The 15,167-nt window shown below is 55.8% G+C and overlaps 2 protein-coding genes across 2 annotated transcripts in view; one reads left to right on the forward strand and one right to left on the reverse strand.

The window, feature by feature from the left end:
- Nucleotides 1-726: 726 nt before the first annotated feature.
- Nucleotides 727-3,292, reverse strand: LOC309377235 (uncharacterized protein; the record flags this gene model as incomplete). The annotated part of the gene is made up of 4 exons (XM_081924229.1): nucleotides 727-1,064; nucleotides 1,640-1,894; nucleotides 2,015-2,794; nucleotides 3,230-3,292. 3 exons carry the CDS (start codon nucleotides 3,290-3,292, stop codon nucleotides 1,712-1,714), a joined length of 1,026 nt encoding a protein of 341 aa, XP_081780355.1. The 3' UTR covers nucleotides 727-1,064; nucleotides 1,640-1,711.
- A 229-nt stretch (nucleotides 3,293-3,521) lies between these two features.
- The window catches only part of CYP26B1 (cytochrome P450 family 26 subfamily B member 1), a 29,129-nt gene continuing 17,483 nt past the window's right edge, over nucleotides 3,522-15,167 (forward strand). Inside the window, exons 1-2 of the mRNA XM_081925100.1 lie at nucleotides 3,522-3,740; nucleotides 8,291-8,515. Of these exons, the coding sequence (XP_081781226.1) occupies nucleotides 3,537-3,740; nucleotides 8,291-8,515 (429 nt within the window). The 5' untranslated portion in view covers nucleotides 3,522-3,536. The remainder of the gene's footprint in view (nucleotides 3,741-8,290; nucleotides 8,516-15,167) is intronic.

Consider the following 15,167-nt stretch of genomic DNA (forward strand, 5'->3'; position numbering starts at 1 on the left):
GCTAGGCAGTGTGGTGCAGTGGTTAGAGTGTCGGACCAGGACCTGGGAGAGACCAGGGTTCAAATCTTCCACGAAGCTCACTGGGTGTAACCTGCGGGTGGGGGCAGTCACTTCCTCTCAGCCTAACCTACCTTGCAGGGTTGTTGTTGCTGTGGGGATTAAATGAGGGGAGGGAGAACCACAAATGCCACCTTGAGCTCCAAGGAGGGATACAACCGAAGCAAGTAAATGAGCAATGTTGGCCCTGGAACTGGCAAACGGCTGGCGTCTAGGAAACAGAGGCAGCTGCCTCAGCAGCACGATGGGCCAGCCTCTGTTACCTGCCCTGACGTGTTATTCCTTCTGGCTGCTAGGGGAAAACAGAGACCAGTGTTCTTGGGAGTGGAATTCTGGTGGGCTAAGCATGATGTGCCTGAACAAACCCCCAAGAAAGGACCTTTTACCAGGGAGCTGGACTCCTGAGATGTATTTAGGGGTTAAAGGGGGGGGGGACACACCAATCTGTAGACCACTCTGTTTGTGCACTGACTTTCTCTCCAGAATTCCATCTCTGCCGCGATGCAGCAGAGTCCCTTTCCATCAGTGGCATAGCGTCGGTTGTCAGCACCCGGGGCAAGGCAAGTAATTTGCGCCCCCTAACCTGTGGATTTGCGCCCCCTAACCCCCAGATGTTGCGGCCGGTGCGGCCGGCCCCCCTGCACCCCCCACGCTATGCCACTGCTTTCCATGACTTTTGCTCAAGATCCACCACCCACCAATTGCCAGCGTGGGTTGTCTCTGCTGAAATGCGAGGGGTGTTTGTAGCAGGGCAGCTCCGTTTCTCGAAGGGACTTTCACTCATGCAAGCCATCCTTGGGTGCCTCCGTCCCTCTGTGATCAGTGTGGACATGGGACCCCATCTGAAGACCTTTGTTGATTCAGGCGCTTTAGGGCCACCTCACTCCTCCCTGCCAGGTGCCAAATCCCCATGGGGGAGGGTCTCCAGTGAGCCTCTCACAGCTGTGCATTCAAGGTTCGGTTTTGCGGGGGCAATCGTCCTGTTTGGTGATTTATTTCCTGGGTACCTAAAAGCAAAGATGGCACAGTGCGTCAGAAAACGTAATATTAAAAGAACAGCAAAAAGTAAACGTTATTGTGAAATGCAATAAAAAGTTGACAGCCCCCTCCCCCATAAAAAGCACCCAAGAAACCCCTAATTGTGGGCTTAGGATCTAAATCTGGATGACTCTAACAGGCAGTCCGGATCCTGCCTCTCCAGCTGGCTACCTAAGTGAGGGAGCTACTGAACCAGCAGACTTAGATTAAAACAAACATGTTTCAGGTGCATTTAAGGTGTGTTCCTTTGTTTGTTTGTTTTTTAAAGTTGGTTCTGTAAAACAGTTGGTCCATCTATTACACTACACTACCTAATGTTATAGAATTAAGCCGATTGTGCTGCAGTGGTACCGCCAATTGTTCTGCTGTATAACCATGAATCTAAGGGGGTGGAACGGACTCCACCAAAGCTTATGCCACAAAAATGTGCCACTTTCTAAGGTTCCACCAGAGTACTGCACAGCGCTGCCCACCCCCACCCCACCCCCACTCACGCTGGAAAGACTCGTGTCCTACCTGTGTTCCTGTGTGAAGGGAGCCTTACCTGCCTTCCCAAGTGCTTCCCAGCCAGGCAGATCCAGAAAGCGCCCAGAGTCAGGCGTTTTTGCAAAGCGCGTTAGTTTCTCCTGCCCAAGGCACCCCTCCAAGAAACAACCCCCTCTTGCAGTGAACCGGAGGTGCCTGCAATGCCTCTTCTCCCTCTCCCTCCTGCCCATTGCAACAGGGCTTGCGCAGGAGATCTTCCCATGAGATGCGGGAGAGGATGGTCGGTTTTCCCCGTATCTCCTGAGATAGAGACCTGTGTTGAAGCAAAGAACTGTTAAGAGGTGAATGCCTCCCCGCGACTCGCGCGCCACTGCCCTCTTTCCTCTCCCCCGCACCCCAGAAAATAAAAGCAGAAGCGGTGGAGGGTACGGACCCTTCCGTGATGCAAGTTTGGGGCGTCCTTTTGGCTTCTGGGCAACACGGTCGAAATGCAGCAACGGCTCGAGGGAGCTCCTGTGGCCGGCGGCGGCCCTGAGAGAAACGGTTCCTCTTCCTTCGCCTTCTGTCGGCGGCGCTTCGCTAGAGACCGTTTCCTTTCCCTTCGCTCAAGGGATGGGGGCCACCCGGCGCACCCTCGGTGGTCCGTTGGTGGTTCCCGCCAGGGACTCTTGAGTCTCCCCTTGGGAGATCGGCCGGCTCTCCTCTCTCGACGGCAGCAGCAGAAGGGATGGGCGGCAGGTTGGGGGGTCCATGTGCTCCGTCGCCGTCTTCTGGCCAAGGGACGGCCCCACTGCGTGGCTGACGGACTCTCGGTGTGCTCTTCTCTCCGCAGGGACGGAGCGCCGACGGCTGGCGGCGGAGGGCGTCCAGCAAGGCTCTTCGGCGCGTCTCTCCCGGCGGGCCCGCGGCCAGAGCTGGCACGCTCCAGCGCCCGGCCTCCTGCCCCCCTCCCGTCGTCGCAGTCGCCCCCGCCTCGAAGGGGAGGGAGGAGGGGCTCCCCCCCGCCCGCCGGCAGAGTACCGGCCCGCGCCGCCTCTATATAAACACCCGCCGGGGCTGTTCCCCGCAAACTGGCGCGGCGCGAAGCGGCTCCTCCTCCCGACAGAGGCGCAGTGCTGGAAAGTGGCAGCAGCAGCAGCAGCGCCGACGCCGTTGCCCTCCCCCCGTCCGCCCGTTCTCCTCCTCCTCCTCCTCCCCCCGAGCCCGGCCCAGCCTAGCCCAGCCCGGCCCCCGGCAGAGGCGCTCAAGAGAGCCGCTCAAGTTGGACGGAGCGACACCCGCAGCCAGCCGCCGCCGGGCGCAACACAGCCGTCCTGCTCCGGAGAGCTCGCTGCGCCTTCGCTTGGGCTTTGGAGACGCGACTGCTTTTCGCTCAGTTCCTCCGGGCCGGTTTTTCCCCCGCCCTCCTCTTCCTCCTGCTGCTCTGCTTCTCCTCCCCACCCCCGTTTGAGTCAAACAAACAAACAAACAACAAACAACAACCACCCTGCAGTCGTTATTTATATTCCCCCCTCCCCGTTTTTTGGTGCAAAACAAACAGAAACCCCTTTCCTCGTTATTTGAGAGTTTCTGTGAAGTTTTTTTTGGCGCAAGCCCGCCAGAGTTTGCAGCAGCAGCAGGAGAATTGAGAAGAGTCGCTTTTGGGGACCGGAGTTTCTTTGAGGTTCTTTTTGCCCCCTCCTCGCCTTTGATACTCCCCTCTTTTTCGCATTCTTTTATAAGTGGGGAGGAGCTGCTTTTATATCTCTCCCTCCCCTCCCTCCCCTCCCCAATCTCTCTAAAAGCCACAAATTGCCCAGAGCCGGGGCGCATTCGTTCCCCGGCGCGCCGCTCCGACGACTCTCTCTTTCCTCTCTCTCTCTCCTTCCCCCGCCGGCCCGGTGCGCGGCTCGGCGGCTACCTCCCGGGGGCCGCCCCCCACACTCTCCTCAGAGGAAGCAGCGCCACCGGGCAAGATGCTTTTCCAAGGCTTCGACCTGCTCTCGGCGCTGGCCACCGTCGTCGCCTGCCTCGTCTCGGTCACGCTCCTCCTGGCCGTCTCGCAGCAGCTGTGGCAGCTCCGCTGGGCCGCCACGCGCGACAAGAGCTGCAAGCTGCCCATCCCCAAGGGCTCCATGGGCTTCCCGCTCGTCGGAGAGACCTTCCACTGGCTCCTGCAGGTAAGCCCGCCGGCGTCGGGGGGCGGGAGAGCGGCGCAGACGCAGCCACGCTCGCCGGAGGCCTCCTAGCACCGTTCCGCCGGGCGCCCCGGCCGGCCAGCTCTTGGGGTCCTGGGCAGCTAGGACGCGCCGTGTGGCTGCTGGAGGCTCCCCGCCGTCGTACAAAACGTGTGGCTTGCACAGTTGCAAATCCCCCGCGCGCCGATCCCTGGCCCCTTTCCTCGAGAGCAAGTCCTGTGCGCGACAGGCGAGCTTCCCCAAGTCCCAGCCAATCCTTGAGGGGTTTGCAAAGCGAAAGGTCTCTCCCCCCCCCTCCAGTCGCGCCGCGTGGTTCTGCAGCCTCGGAAGGGGCCGGATCCGCTTAACGGTCAGGCGCCCTCCCTCGCAGCCGGGGCTCGAACTGGTGACCTCCCTCCAGCCGAGCGTGGTGCCCGGGCGCTGGGCTCGCTTCGGTCTCCTCCCCGTTTCCAAGAGGGCTCTCTTCAAAAACTTCTCCCCCCAGCCCAACGAGCGTAGGAAGCCCCGTTCAGGTCCGAAGGCAGGCGCCGGCGTGGCGGGCTGCATTGCCCCTTTAAGGCGCGGGGTCTGTCTGGGGACCCCCTCGAGCCGCCAGGTAAGGACCGGCTCCGGGGAGGACCGCAGGGAGGGGGCGGGCTGGTGGTGCTGTCAGCAGCAGCGCATCGCTCGGACTCCGGCAGCTCCCTCTGCCTGGAATCCCGAGAGCCGCCCGGGTGATCTCGAGATTCGCTGAGCAAAGCAGCGGGGAAGCCCCCGGGTCGAGATAATCGGGAGATTAACCCGGGATTAACCTTCTTAAATGCTGAACAACCTCTCGAGGAACGCGATCACTGGGGTGTGTGTGTGTGCGCGCGCGTGGAGATTCCCGAGTTAAACCGAGAGGGAGATGCAAGGTGTGGGAGCAGAGAGAGAGATGGTAGACCCAGCAAAAGACAACCCCCCCTTTCTATAGGACACCCATCAGCTCCTTGTCTCGCACCTCTCCGAAATGCACAAACTTTATTACCTGTTCTAGAACCCTTAAACTTTGGGGACGGGCAGCTCCCCCACCGCAGCCCCTTAGGAAAGGATCTCTGGTCAGAGATGCTGCGACATGGCCATGGCTCATGTCTTGTTGGGGGGGGGAGGGGGGCAAGCAGGTTGCCTTTTCCCGCGGAGGGTGCCGCTCTGGAACACCTCCCGCCGCGATGGGTCTTCCTTCCGCCAGCTGGAGGAAAACCCTATTCTGGGTCCTCGTCTCTAAACTCAGAAGTAACAGCATCGCAGACTTAGCAGGAGAGACCTCCATGGATGGAGGGGGTAGAGAGGGGAGCTCCCTGCCAGCAGCGCAAGGGTTAACTGCCCTCACTCAATAGGGCTTTATTTTTAAAAGAAATTTATCAGATTTTTACAGGGGGACCGAGAAAGGGTTCTCCCTTTTCCACAAGGCTCCATCCAAACAGAGTCCAGGGCTAAAAATACAAAAAAATTGTATAAATTGGACTCCGGCTCGAAAACTCTCGCCACATAAAGGCGGCCTTTGTACAGTGATGGAAATGTTGTACAAATAACCCTTTATTAATGCCACAAAAAGTACTTTAATTATATTTACGCAGATCAAGAAACAGGGTCACCTGAACATCTGAACTTCACAACTGTGCTTTTGTTTAAAAACACACACGCACGCACGGGCGCCCCCCACCGCCCCCCCACCTGCCCCCCAAAGGCTCCGCCACCCTCTTCGCTTAGAGACCCTGCAGCGGCTCGAGAGAGAGCCGCAGAGCTGGATTTAAAGGGGCAGATGCCTTTGCACAGTTTCTCCGAAATTTTATAGGGCACGTAACCCCCCTAAAAAACCTGATGCTGGTATTGGAGGTGGGGGAGGTAGCAGAGGTGTGTGTAGGATGTGTGAGGGGTGGGGAGAAGGCAGGGGAGGGGTGCTCAGGTCGCCTTTCCTTGCTGTCACGCCCCCTCCCCTGCTAAGGACCGGACCGGCATGTGGGAAAGTTATTAAAAGCCCCAAACTCTGTCCAACGACTTAGTCGAGGATAATTGCAGTGCGTGAAGGCAGTCGGTCCACACCCCACCCCCGCCCCGAAAAACGCACATGACTGAAGAAGCTTTATGGGGCTGGAAGCAAAGGGGAGAGGGGCGTTTGTGGAGTGGGGTGAGCCGGCTCTCTTATCCTTGTTAATTTGGGATAGGGGTGTGCGTAAAAGCTGGGGGAATTAAGTCAGCTCAGACGCGCTCCGTGCGTTCATTCCACCAGCTGCCTGAATGAAAGGAACCCACCAATATTTGGGGGAGCCAAAACTCCCATGCGCTGGCTCCTTCCCCTTCCAGCCCTAAGAGGGCAAGGCAAAGGAAAGGGCAGGATCCCCGGTTTCCACTGGCCATTAGCCAGACCCTGGAGTAGCTACAACAGTGAGAACCCTCCCAAGCTGTGTGTGAGATCTGCACCTTGCATCTGACCCACATAAAATCACCTCCACTGCACACTTTGAAGCACATGATTCCTCCCAAAGAATCCTGGACACTCTAGTTTGCTAAGGGTGCTGGGAAGGTCCACTGGGTGCCCTTCACCTCACATGTAACTGCCTCGTGATTGAAGGACCTTTGTCGAGGTTCATGGTGAACCCCAAGTCCTCTTTTCAGGGCTTACGAGGTCGGAACGTACACCTGAGCATGTGCAGGGAGCCAGCGAGCAATTGCAATGACCATCCCTCATAGCTTTGGTTGGGACAGGTCTTCCCGGTCAGGCGAGAGCCCCAGAATTAAACACAGCTCATTAGCGCTAATTACCAAGCTGTTGCATCATTGGTGTTCCTCGCAACCATCCGGGTAATGTTGAGACAGCCTTGTGCCCATAGAATGGATGAGGAATGGTGGTCTGTCAGTTGCAGCCCTTGGTGGGCTCAGGGCTGCCCCGTCCCTGTGGGCCTTTCCTCATGCTCAAGTTACAAGAAAGGAGAATCCAACGGTTCTCCTTCCTTGGAGACTTTAAAGCAGAGGTTGGGTGGCCACCTGTCTTGGGTGCTTGAGCTGAGATTCCTGCATTGCAGGGGGTTGGACTAGATGACCCTCGGGGTCCCTTCCAACTCTACCATCCCATGCTTCCAGAGAACTGGTAGATGAGAGACGACGTTGCAGTCTCCCCCCTCCCCCATTCCATCTGCTGGTGCCCCAACATCTTTGGAAGGGGTGTACGTGTTCATTTGTGACACGTAACTTGGCTTACTTCCTGAAGCCATCTGCTCAGGCTTCCATCTGCAGAAGCTCTGCTATGCCCGCAGGACCTAGAAGAAGCTTGTGGGCTTGACCAAGGACGAGGGCAGGTGAGCTGAGGAAGAGCTGAACTTGGATCTCCTCTGCCCAAGTTCACTGAGCTACAGGGGAGGAGGGGAGCCTCACCAGGGGGTGTGGCCCCAACCCCTGCCCCCCTCCCCTGCTCTGCAATCTGGGCTCTGCAGGATACATTTCAGCAGGGCTGCAGTTCCCACTTTCTTCCCTAGACCAGGGCCACCGTTTCCCCCCCATTTCCCAAGCAGCGTCCACTGATAATATTTCCAATGCTCCACCTGTCATTCATTTAGAAATGTTCCGGTTTGGGAATCTGTGAATGGAGGATTCCTTTTCACAGCCTCACATTCTCTGTTCCCCTCTAATGTCAACCCTTAGCATTTACATTGCCAGCCAGTTTTTAAAAGACCCTCCACCCCCACCCACTGGTGTGGGGTAGAGATGCAAACACAGCAGATCCAGGTGACCTTGCAGGTGCAGCTTAGGTGAGGCTCAGTGTCACCCCTCAGCACCTCCAGGCTCTAGGGTGGAGAGAGACCCTTGTCTGAAATCCCAGAGAGCTGTTGCCAGTCAGTGTAGGTAATAGTGAGCTAGATGGACTAGGTATACGGCACCTTCTTTTTCCTTTCCCCCAAAGTTTAGCCATTTTAAAAGACATGACACTAAAGAAAAAAGGGCTGCGGAGGGAAAAAGAAAACAAGGCGGCCCAGAATTCTTAATGCTATAATATTCTTATATTCCTGCTTCTTAGCCCCCTGCTCAGGAAGAAGGCTGGGGTATTAACCTTTGTGAACGGAAGAGCCTCTCCCCAATTTTGATTAAAGCCTGCACGTAAATGCTCCTTGAAATTACGGACCCACTCAGGAAAGGTGGTTGAAGGAGGGTGCTATGGGTTGAATGCCCCCACCCCATGCTTAAACTCCCAAAGGAAGGCAAAGGACATGATCTGAGCCAGCCAGAAAGCCACACTCTGCACCAGAGCCTTTCTCCCCAATTCTCTCTGTGTTGTAATGCAACAAAGAAAAGGCACTCTGCATATGTTCAAAGATGCTATTGTGAGTCTGGGCTGGGTGCTGTGGCTTAGGCAGGCTCACTGTGTGCTCATAGAGCTGAGATGAGTGGGGAGGCAGAGTGCTTTCCAAATATCTGGGGATGGCGGTGATAAACTGGATGTCTCTGGTGTCAAGAGGGACCTCAGAACTGGAAGCGGCTTTCTCCCAACTTAGGAGGGTTTTCTCGGTTGCCTCTTTCAGGGCTCCTACTTCCAGTCGTCGCGGAGGGAGAAATATGGGAACGTCTTCAAGACCCACTTGCTGGGCCGCCCCCTGGTCCGGGTGACGGGCGCCGAGAACGTCCGCAAGATCCTGATGGGCGAGCACAGCCTGGTCAGCACCGAGTGGCCCCGCAGCACGCGGATGTTGCTGGGGCCCAACACCGTGGCCAACTCCATCGGGGACATCCACCGGCACAAGAGGAAGGTAAGGGTGGCAGCGGCAGCCTGTCTTGAAGGAGAATGTGTATGCGAGAGGGAATTGTAGACCTGGAAGGGATCACCCAGGTTCACCCAACTCCCTGCAATGCAACTAAATCATCTAGGCGTAGGGCCTTCTCGGTGGTGGCACCCACCCTGTGGAACACCCTCCAGTCGAGGAGATGAGGAACTATACAACCTTTAGAAGACACCTGAAAGCAGCCCCACATAGGGAAGCTTTTAATGTGCAATGTTGTGCTTTGTTTTTATAGATGTTGGAAGCCGCCCAGAGGGGCTGGGGCAACCCATTCAGAAGGGTGGGGTACAAATAATAAAATTTTTGTTATCAGTGCTTTTTTGAAGTTGTTACAGTTAAGTGCAGCACTTTTTAACAACGACGAAAAGAGGTGCTGGTGCTGCGTGCCCTTGAATATCCCCTAAAAAAAGAGCACTGATTATTATTATTATTATTATTATTATCCCTTAGCGCAGTGGGTCTCAAAGGGTGTGGCAGGAAAGGATGCCAAGTGTGGCAGGAAGATTCAAGGGCAATCAAAGAAACACTGAAACATTCCAGTGTAGCATCGTGCAGTATAGTATCAAAATAAAGTATATTTATTTGCAGAGTTTTCAAAACCAAGCACTGGTTATTGTTCCTCTCCTCCCCTCAATGTATTTCTTATCAATAATAATAACAAAAAATGGTGTGGCACGAGCAAATTTTTATTTTGAAAGTGTGGCCCAGAGAACATCTTTTTTTTGTGAGAATCCCTGCCTTAGCGGAGGGAGATTCCAGCTGGAATGCTGGGATGCAGCCGGAGAAATCACTTCCAATCTAAGGTGCCCCGGGACCACGATAAAATAAGGATGGGCTTATTTCTGGAGCAAGTTCAAAACTTAGCTCTGCTGCAAAACTGACCCCCCCCCCTCAGCCTTACCTGCTAAGAGTTGTAAAGGGAGCCTTTTCCAAGGCAACCAGTAAGTTAAGTTAGCTGCGTTGGCCAATTACAAAATTTTTTTCCCAAAATGCATCTTTTGTTAGGCTGACCAAAAATATCGTAACACCGCATGTGAGGTTTGGAGTTGTCCTGAACTCTCCTCCTGTCAGGCTGGAAGGGAAGCAGAGCCAGCGAAGGAGGCGGCAAAACGGGGGGCTGGCACGGAGGAGGTGCCCAAAATTCATTTGACAGCCCCCCCGTAGCCCCGTTTCCCATCTGGCCTGAGAAGAGTTCGGAGGACATTTGGGTTGGCTGAACGAAGAGGTCGCCCCAGTCTGGATTTTGGAAGAAGCAGGGAGCGTTGTCTTGACCCACCACTTTGGAGCGTCTGTGCATGTGCAGAGTGCGCCCGCCTCTCCGTGCGGCCGGGATCCTCCTTAGGCACCTGAGGGCTGGTGGGAGTTGTAGTTCAAGCCCCCCCCCTTGGGGAAGGCTCAGTTCAGGGGGTGCCTGCATCCGAGGAGAAGGGGGGCATTTGGACCTCGCGTGGTGAGGCTGATCTGTTGATGTGGGGGGTGTGGGTTGCCCCCCACTCAATACTAACAGTGGCAGCGAGCTCTGTCGGTGGTGGGGTCCCTTTTGCGTGGCCATTTCGGGGAGTGGGGGGGGGGTCTGTTCCATCCGACGTCATCTTCTAACGTGCCCCCCCTCCCCAAAGCTTTGCGGGCTTCCTCTTTCTCTTCCAAACCCCCCCCCCGTGTCTCAACATTAGACGCGGCGGCCTTTGAGGAATTTAAAGGGGCGATGGGACTCCGCCGCCGCTTAGCCACGCGTTGCGGACAAACGCCCCGCACCCGCACGTCGGTTGGCTTCGCTGACTTGACACGGGAGTGGGCGGGGGGGGGTCAGGCAGCGCATTCACACGTAGGCCCCCTCCCCCCACGCGCACGGAGAGCCCTTTCCTCTCCCCCCCCTCCCCGCCGGTCGCCGTCGAGTCGCTTTGCGCGCGGCCACCGTCCGTTAAGCCACCTTGTGAGGCTTTACTCGCGAGCAAGCAATACGCGCAGGTTCGCTGCAAGCTTCTTCCGCAGCAAAGGGTTGCGAGGTCGCCTGCCCGTCGGGGGACTTCCATGGGTTCGTTTCGGGGACCCCCGCGGACCCTCCCCATGCTGTATGACAAAATCCCGTGTTCCGCGCGCCCCGCCGGAAAAGCCAGTTTGAAGCGGGTATTCGTGCGCGGGGGGGCCCTGAGCACGTGCAGAGCGCTTTCCCCAGGAAAGGCTGGCTCGCAGGGAAGCGGACCGTGTTTTTGAGACGGGCAGCCGGGCGGGCGTTCCCGGGCAGGGCTGCCTGAGCCCCGGAACCTCTTGCTTGTCGTCGGGGGGTGCTTTTGCCACCGGGGCTCTGCAAGGGTGGGGGGTGGGCTTCGTCGATCTCCGGCCCGGGGGCTCCGTCGAGACGCAGGCGCCCCCGGCCCGCCGACCCCCGCGGCGAGGCTGTCTGGGCTGCCGTCGGGGGAGCCGTCCGCGGGCTTAATGGCTTTCGGGTGTCCTCCTGCTGAACGGCGGGCGGCGGCGGCGGCTCCGCCCCTGGCTGCCTCCCTCCGTCGGCGAGGCCGGGAATCTCCCCGGCTCCGGCCGCCCCTTCCAGGCGGCACGTGGGGAAGTTGAACTGTAGTAACCTGGAAGGCGCGGCGGCGGCTCCAGCCTTAAAAGGGCGATGCCCCAGGCGGGACCACCGCGCCGCTCGACGGCTCCCCGCAGCTAGAAGGGCACCCTCGGACCTGGGACCTGTAGACGCTCAGGCTTCTCCGACGGGATGCCCTCTGCCCGTTTCACACTTAGCGGCTGAAGGGAACCAGGTTGGCAGAAGCCGGTTTCAAGGGGTTCACAGGCATATTTTTTTTTTGGGGGGGGTCGTCCGGCCCAGTGAGGTTTATTGATTGCATTTATATATCGCTATTTTCCTCCAAGGAGCTATGGGTTTGTTCATGGCCCCATTTAAGCCCCAGAGGCAGCAACTGGCCCAGCGTCACTCACTGAGCCTTGTGGCAGTGGCAGGATTTGAACCCTGGTCTCCCAGGTCCTAGTCCTTATTTAATCCCCACAACATCCCTGTAAGGTAGGAAGGAGAGTCGGCAATTGGCCCAAGGTCATCCAGTGAGCTTTGTGGCCAAGGGAGGGGGGATTGGAGCTCTGTGCTGCACAGCACTGTAACCACTATGTGACGCTGCCTCTTCCTTGGGGTGTCCCAGTAGCTCACGGGAGAGTGATTCAGAAATGCCAGTCGTTCAGAGATGACCATGCTTTTCTGAATGGCCTGGGGTCATGTATAGTTAAACTGCGGAACTCCCTCCTTCAGGAGGCTGTCAAAAAAGAGAGAGGATTGGACAAATTGATGGAGAGGCAGTCAGAGACATTTGGAGGCAGCGATGACTCTGAATCGCAGTTGCTGGAAACCAGAGGTGGGTTGTTCTTGCGTTTGAATTCTGATTGCAGGTTTTCCGCGGGTGTTTGGTTGGCCTCTGTGAGAACAGAACACTGAGCCACCACACAATTCTTACATTCTTATGAGACTGTGTCAATAATAATAATAATAATAATAATAATAATAATAATAATAATAGTAATAATACCCCGGGATGCGGGTGGTGGTACCGCTCCGGCAGGAAGGTAAACGGTGTTTCCGTGCGCTGCTCTGGTTCGCCAGAAGCAACTTAATCATGCTGGCCACATAACCCGGAAGCTGTACGCCGGCTTCCTCGGCCAATAAAGCGAGATGAGCGCCGCAACCCCCGAGTTGGTCACGACTGGACCTAATGGTCAGGGGTCCCTTTAATAATACCCCACCCATCTGGCTGGGTTGGTGGGTCGTGATGGAGAGATGGCCTTGCCATAACAGGAGGGTGTCTCTGAGTGCCCTTTGGGTTTAATTTGGTTTTTAAGGACAGCCTTGCTCAGGTCTGCTTTCTGCTCTCCTCCTCGCCCCAGGCTCCCATCTCTCTTGAAACACCACAACAGACCCTGCTTAGCTCTACTAATGTGCTGGAACAGTGGGGCAAATTGCCTCTGGGTGCCTCCCACCCCCAGCTTGTCCCCCTCCTCTGAATGGGCCCCTGTCTCCGAAATGCTGTGATGCAAGAGTGCCGATGGCCTCTGCCTTTGCTGCTTCGGAGAGAGGCTGACTTGTTAGGGAAGGAGGTCTGAGAACAGGGTGTGCCCCTCTGCCAGCGGCAGGAAGGGAGAGCCCTTCAATTTCAGCCCCCTCCAGTTTCCTATTCAGGACTCCTGCGCAAGGCAGGACAGACCGGAAATGGCTTTCAGGTACATCTAAATATTTTTCTGCTTTGCCTCTGGAACAGAGAGAGGCTCCTCCCCACTCTCGCCCCCTCTGCACCAACAACACGCATTTCCCAAATCTCAGTAGGTGGAGGACGTCATGGGGGGCAGGTTGAACTCCACATCCTCCGTCTTCATGGAGGGCGGGTGGTTCTCATAGTTCCTGTGAAATTACTTGGACAGTTTTTTGTCTCAGAGGTTGTGCTCAGCTGTGGGTTTTGTAACCTGCACCTCTGGGCATGTGCAGAATGTTCAGGTTTTGTGGCCAAGACCCCGTGTAGGTGAGGCTTCCATGGAAGAAGGCACCTTCTCCAGGTATTAGTAATAATAATAATAATAATAATAATAATAATAATAATAATAATTTTTATTTATACCCCGCCCTCCCTGGCCAGAGCCAGGCTCAGGGCGGCTAATACCAGTAAAATTACAGTAAAAACATAATAGGGAAAAAACCCCAATTTAAAATACAGGTTAAAATGCAATTTAAAATGCAGCCTCATTTTATAAGTAGCCCATAGATCAAAACCACAAGGGGAGGGAAACATAAGGGTCAGACTGAGTCCAAACCAAAGGCCAGGCGGAACAGCTCCGTCTTGCACGCCCTGCAGAAAGATGTCAAGTCCTGCAGGGCCCTGGTCACTTGTGGCGGAGAGTTCCACCAAGTTGGGGCCAGTACTGAAAAGGCCCTGGCCCTGTTGTTGTTGAGTCATTTAGTCGTGTCCGACTCTTTGTGACCCCTTGAACCAGAGCACGCCAGGCCCTCCTGTCTTCCACTGCCTCCTGCAGCTTGGTCAAACTCATGCTGGTAGCTTCGAGAACACTATCCAACCATCTTGTCCTCTGTTGTCCCCTTCTCCTTGTGCCCTCCATCTTTCCCAGCATCAGGGTCTTTTCCAGGGAGTCTTCTCTTCTCATGAGGTGGCCAAAGTCTTGGAGCCTCAGCTTCAGGATCTGTTCCTCCAGTGAGCACTCAGGGCTGATTTCCTTCAGAATGGAGAGGTTGGATCTTCTTGCAGTCCATGGGACTCTCCAGAGTCTCCTCCAGCACCAGAATTCAAAAGCATCAATTCTTCAGTTATCAGCTTTCTTTATGGTCCAGCTCTCACTTCACTATGGTCCAGCCCTGGCCCTAGTTGAGAATAATCTAATCACCTTGTGACCTGGGACCTCCAAAGTGTTGTCATTTGTGGAAGAGCCTGCTGGATGAGGCCAATGGCCCACCAGGTCCAGCATCCTATTCTTAAAGGGGCCAACTAGAGCCACCCTGGCTAGGAGCCAATTATACCTTATCCTCTTCCAGGAATTTGCCTAATCCCCTTTTAAAGTCAGTGCCCATTAACTCCTTCCTGTGGGAGGGAGTTCCACAGATTATGCAGAAGCACTTTTCTCTGCCCTAAATCTTCCAACGTCCAGCTTCGTTCTTTGCTGCAGAAAAGGGGGAAATAAATGGCAGAAGGATGCAGCCCATCAGGGGGCTCAGCCAAAAGGTTCTTTCTGCAATGCCTCTTTCCGGAGATTGCTTCTGTGTGATTTCAGCAGAGGGGTCCCTTTCGGCCAGAGGCAGCCTTGGTGCCAGGGGCCTAACCCTCCAGCTGGAACCGTTTCCTTTAGAGGAGAGAATGGGTTCTGCCTCTCCGGGGCTGCCCTTTAATTATGGCGTTTCCAGATTGCCAGGGTCAGGTGAGCCTCATGTTTCCAGGTGTCAGGGGGGCTTTCCGGCGCGCACTGGTGCTCCTGCTACGCCTGCCTGCCTGGCCTTTGAAGGATGTGCTCCCTGCTATGCAGCAGCCCCCCCCTGCCCTTTTCAAGCATCTCCTTCCCTGCCCCAGGGCTGATCAGGCTGGTGACTGAAGGGAAGCTCTCTCCCCTCCCTGCACATTCCAAAGGCCAAGCAGGCGATGGCCCCGATCCTGCAGGAGTCCCTCTGAAATAAGGGGTGGAGAGCACAGTGTGCACATCCTTCCCTGCTCCGCGTAGTTTCTTGACCAGAATACTGTATGCAAAGTAAGGGTTTTTTAGGCAAAAGCGATGCATTGCAGTAATTTATTTGCTTTATAGGATTTTGTAGAGTTGGGGGGCGTTTTCTAGTCCTGCCCCTTCAATGCAGCCTTAGTTGTTTTCTTTTTGCACAGAGTGTTGTCTGCTCAGGCTGCACCTTCCCTTTCCCCTACCATTCTCGGTCCTCTGCATTCTTCCTCACAACAACCCTGTGAGGTAGGCTAGGCTGAGAGAGCATGGCTGGCCCAAAGTCACCCATTGAGCTTGCTGGCTGACTGGGGATTTGAACTCGGATCACCACAGCTGTAGTCCAAGACTCTTAACTGCGATGCCACACTGACTTTCTACTCTCGGCTCTTTTCCAGGGGCCAAATGTGCCCAC

This window comes from Podarcis melisellensis (genome assembly GCF_964234715.1).
Source record: "Podarcis melisellensis genome assembly, chromosome: 9".
Classification (NCBI taxonomy): Eukaryota; Metazoa; Chordata; class Lepidosauria; order Squamata; family Lacertidae; genus Podarcis; species Podarcis melisellensis.